Source organism: Rhagoletis pomonella, unplaced genomic scaffold, assembly GCF_013731165.1.
Source record: "Rhagoletis pomonella isolate Grant_MI unplaced genomic scaffold, Rhpom_1.0 Rhpom_scaffold_00006, whole genome shotgun sequence".
NCBI lineage: Eukaryota > Metazoa > Arthropoda > Insecta > Diptera > Tephritidae > Rhagoletis > Rhagoletis pomonella.
This window is the reverse complement of record NW_023458560.1, coordinates 58668865-58671370: the sequence shown is the minus strand read 5'-3', so window position 1 is coordinate 58671370 and position 2506 is coordinate 58668865. Positions and strand designations below refer to the sequence as shown.

The 2506-nt window shown below is 33.5% G+C and overlaps 1 protein-coding gene across 1 annotated transcript in view; it reads right to left on the bottom strand.

Moving 5' to 3' along the window:
- Window positions 1-360: 360 nt before the first annotated feature.
- Window positions 361-2506, bottom strand: part of LOC118742001 — a 76627-nt gene continuing 74481 nt past the window's right edge. The window contains exon 8 of the mRNA XM_036473966.1: window positions 361-453. Within this exon, the coding sequence (XP_036329859.1) occupies window positions 424-453 (30 nt within the window). The 3' untranslated portion in view covers window positions 361-423. The remainder of the gene's footprint in view (window positions 454-2506) is intronic.

Below are 2506 nucleotides of genomic sequence, written 5' to 3'. Positions count from 1 at the left end.
TTTCATAGCAGCCAACCAGGCCCAATGCTGAGATCATTACTAAGCGATATAAACAAAATGTTCCTTTATTTAACTCCTTACAACATTTCATTTGTTGCTTACATTGTCACTTTACATACATACATACAATATTTACATGGAGATAAAAAAAAAAACTTAGTAAAGCCAATAAACTTACGCGTACATTGCAACCAAAAAGTCGCCAGCGGCAAACCGGCAAACGCCGCACTCTGAGCGAGGTGCAGAGTAAGACGCAGCAGAGTGCGCACCCTTCATGATTTGGTGACTTTTGTGGATATTAATTAGTGGTAGCGTGGACCAGGTTTAACTGCAATGTTTTTCATTTTATTTAAATTATTATTTTTTCATTTAAACTGCTTGCTACTTGGTTGTTATCTTTTCTAAGCGAACGCAATGGTCTCACTACTCATAGCCTTCTTTGCAGCCACTCATCTGGAAAGAGTAAAGAAAAGAGAACGGATATACAGGTGAGTGAGGTTGAAGGTGAAAAAAAATCATAAATATTCAATAGAACAAATGTGTGTGTGTGTGTGTCTGTGCAATTCGCGATTAAATGGTTAGATGGACATGAAGGTTATGACTACCTACTTAAAATTAATTATTATTAAACGAAATTTAAATGAAGAAAGTAAATACCCATTTGATTGCTAATTAGAAATGATATAAAATGATAGTGGACTAAGAGAGAAATGATATTAAATTTAATTAATCTTACAAAGCTTTATTACGAAAAATTAAAAGATTAACAAAAAGCAATACATACAGTAATTCATAAACTCTTTTAATACGAGATAAGGCAATCAAAAAATAATTTTTTGTTCGTGCTAAACTCGCAAACTACTGGACCGATTTTCATCATAAACTTTTTGGAATAACTTATTTGTGCTGCAAAGAACATCGGAGTTTTTTTTACTGAAATTTTAAAACTAAAAAGCTGTGACAAATGTATGAAGATTTAGAAGAATTCATAAACAATATTACGATTTACGAAACTGTATGCTTTTCAAGCGTTTAAGTTGGGAGAGAATATCAAACCACTTAATATTGTTCACTACTCTCTCACAAATAACAACCTGTTTTGCTGTTTGAAAGAACAAATTTGCACTACAAAAGAGAATAGTGTTCTATTTAAATGAAATCCACTCTATGTTTCGTGGTCTAAAAGCAATGGAGTAGGCAACTACTTAAAAAGAAGGGCTCCGCCAGGAAATTAACTATCCTTAAAACCAGTTTGAAGTCGAATAAACATCATGTAGTCCCCATGCGTTTGCTTCCGCTACCGTCGACCTCTTCGAAGAATTTTTTTGGAGCACCTTAGCTCTTCTTCCTCCTAAGGTCGAACAGTAGACAATGGATGGGGTATTGTAGAGTATGGAACCGCCAGCCAGATTATGCGCAGAGCAGTGTACGTTAGTAGCTAACAATATCACCAATGAACTGCAAAAAAAGGCCCATAAATAGAGAACTGAATCTCCTGTATTGTAGCAGATCATTTTCCAAAGCACAAATTACTGAGCGGGAAACCAAACGCGGAGTATGAAAATACTGCAGAATACTAGAGACCTCACAACCGGACATACTAGTTCTTCAGTTGAGCAAATTTAGTATGAGTACTCTGGTTATGTCCTTAAGGGAAGCTAAGTTGGGAATGTACCAAAAGAAATCGAGGTGTCTATTAACGCCGTTTTCCGGAACATTTCCTAGTACCGACGAAGGCTATTTACGAGTGCAGGCAACTAGTTACCTCATTTGTGGTAAAGCATTTATCCTTAGTTCAATAAATAAACAAACTAAAATGTCACATTCAACAACTGAAAATTCTTAAGTTCTCAAATGCATAACGAGGCCTTATATTCGATACCCTCTATCTGCAATTTTCACAAAAACTAATTTGTGATGTTAGAACCCATCTGGAACTTATTTACCTGTCATCACTGATGTTAATTTAATGGCTTTGCAATTTAATAGCAAATTCTTCTGTCAAGCATTATACAGGTCAGCACTAATATCACCGATGACCGTTAAGTCTTAGGTGGATTTTTATATCAGAATTTCATTTTTGTGAAAATTGCAGATAGAGGGTATTGAATATAAGCCCTCGATAAATGAATATAAAGAATTATGCCATATGAACGTGCGCTGTGTTTCCATGTACTATATCCATTTTCGAAATTAACATTTTATGCCAAGTTTTTACATTTATGTTATGTATGTCCAATTTTAAAAGACAAAATAATTTGTGCCCAGTTTTTAAATGGCAAAACAAGTATGTCCAGTTTTTAATGTCCAAAGATTTATGTCCAAAAAATTATGTCCAGTGTTTAATGTCAAGAAATTTATGTCCAACTTATTAATTAACGACTGTTTACTTTCGGTTTTAAATTAAAAAATAATTATATACAGTTTTTAATGTCCAAAAATGTATATCCAACTTATTATTATTTAAATTACCAAAAAATGATGTTCAAATTTTATTGTCCAAAAA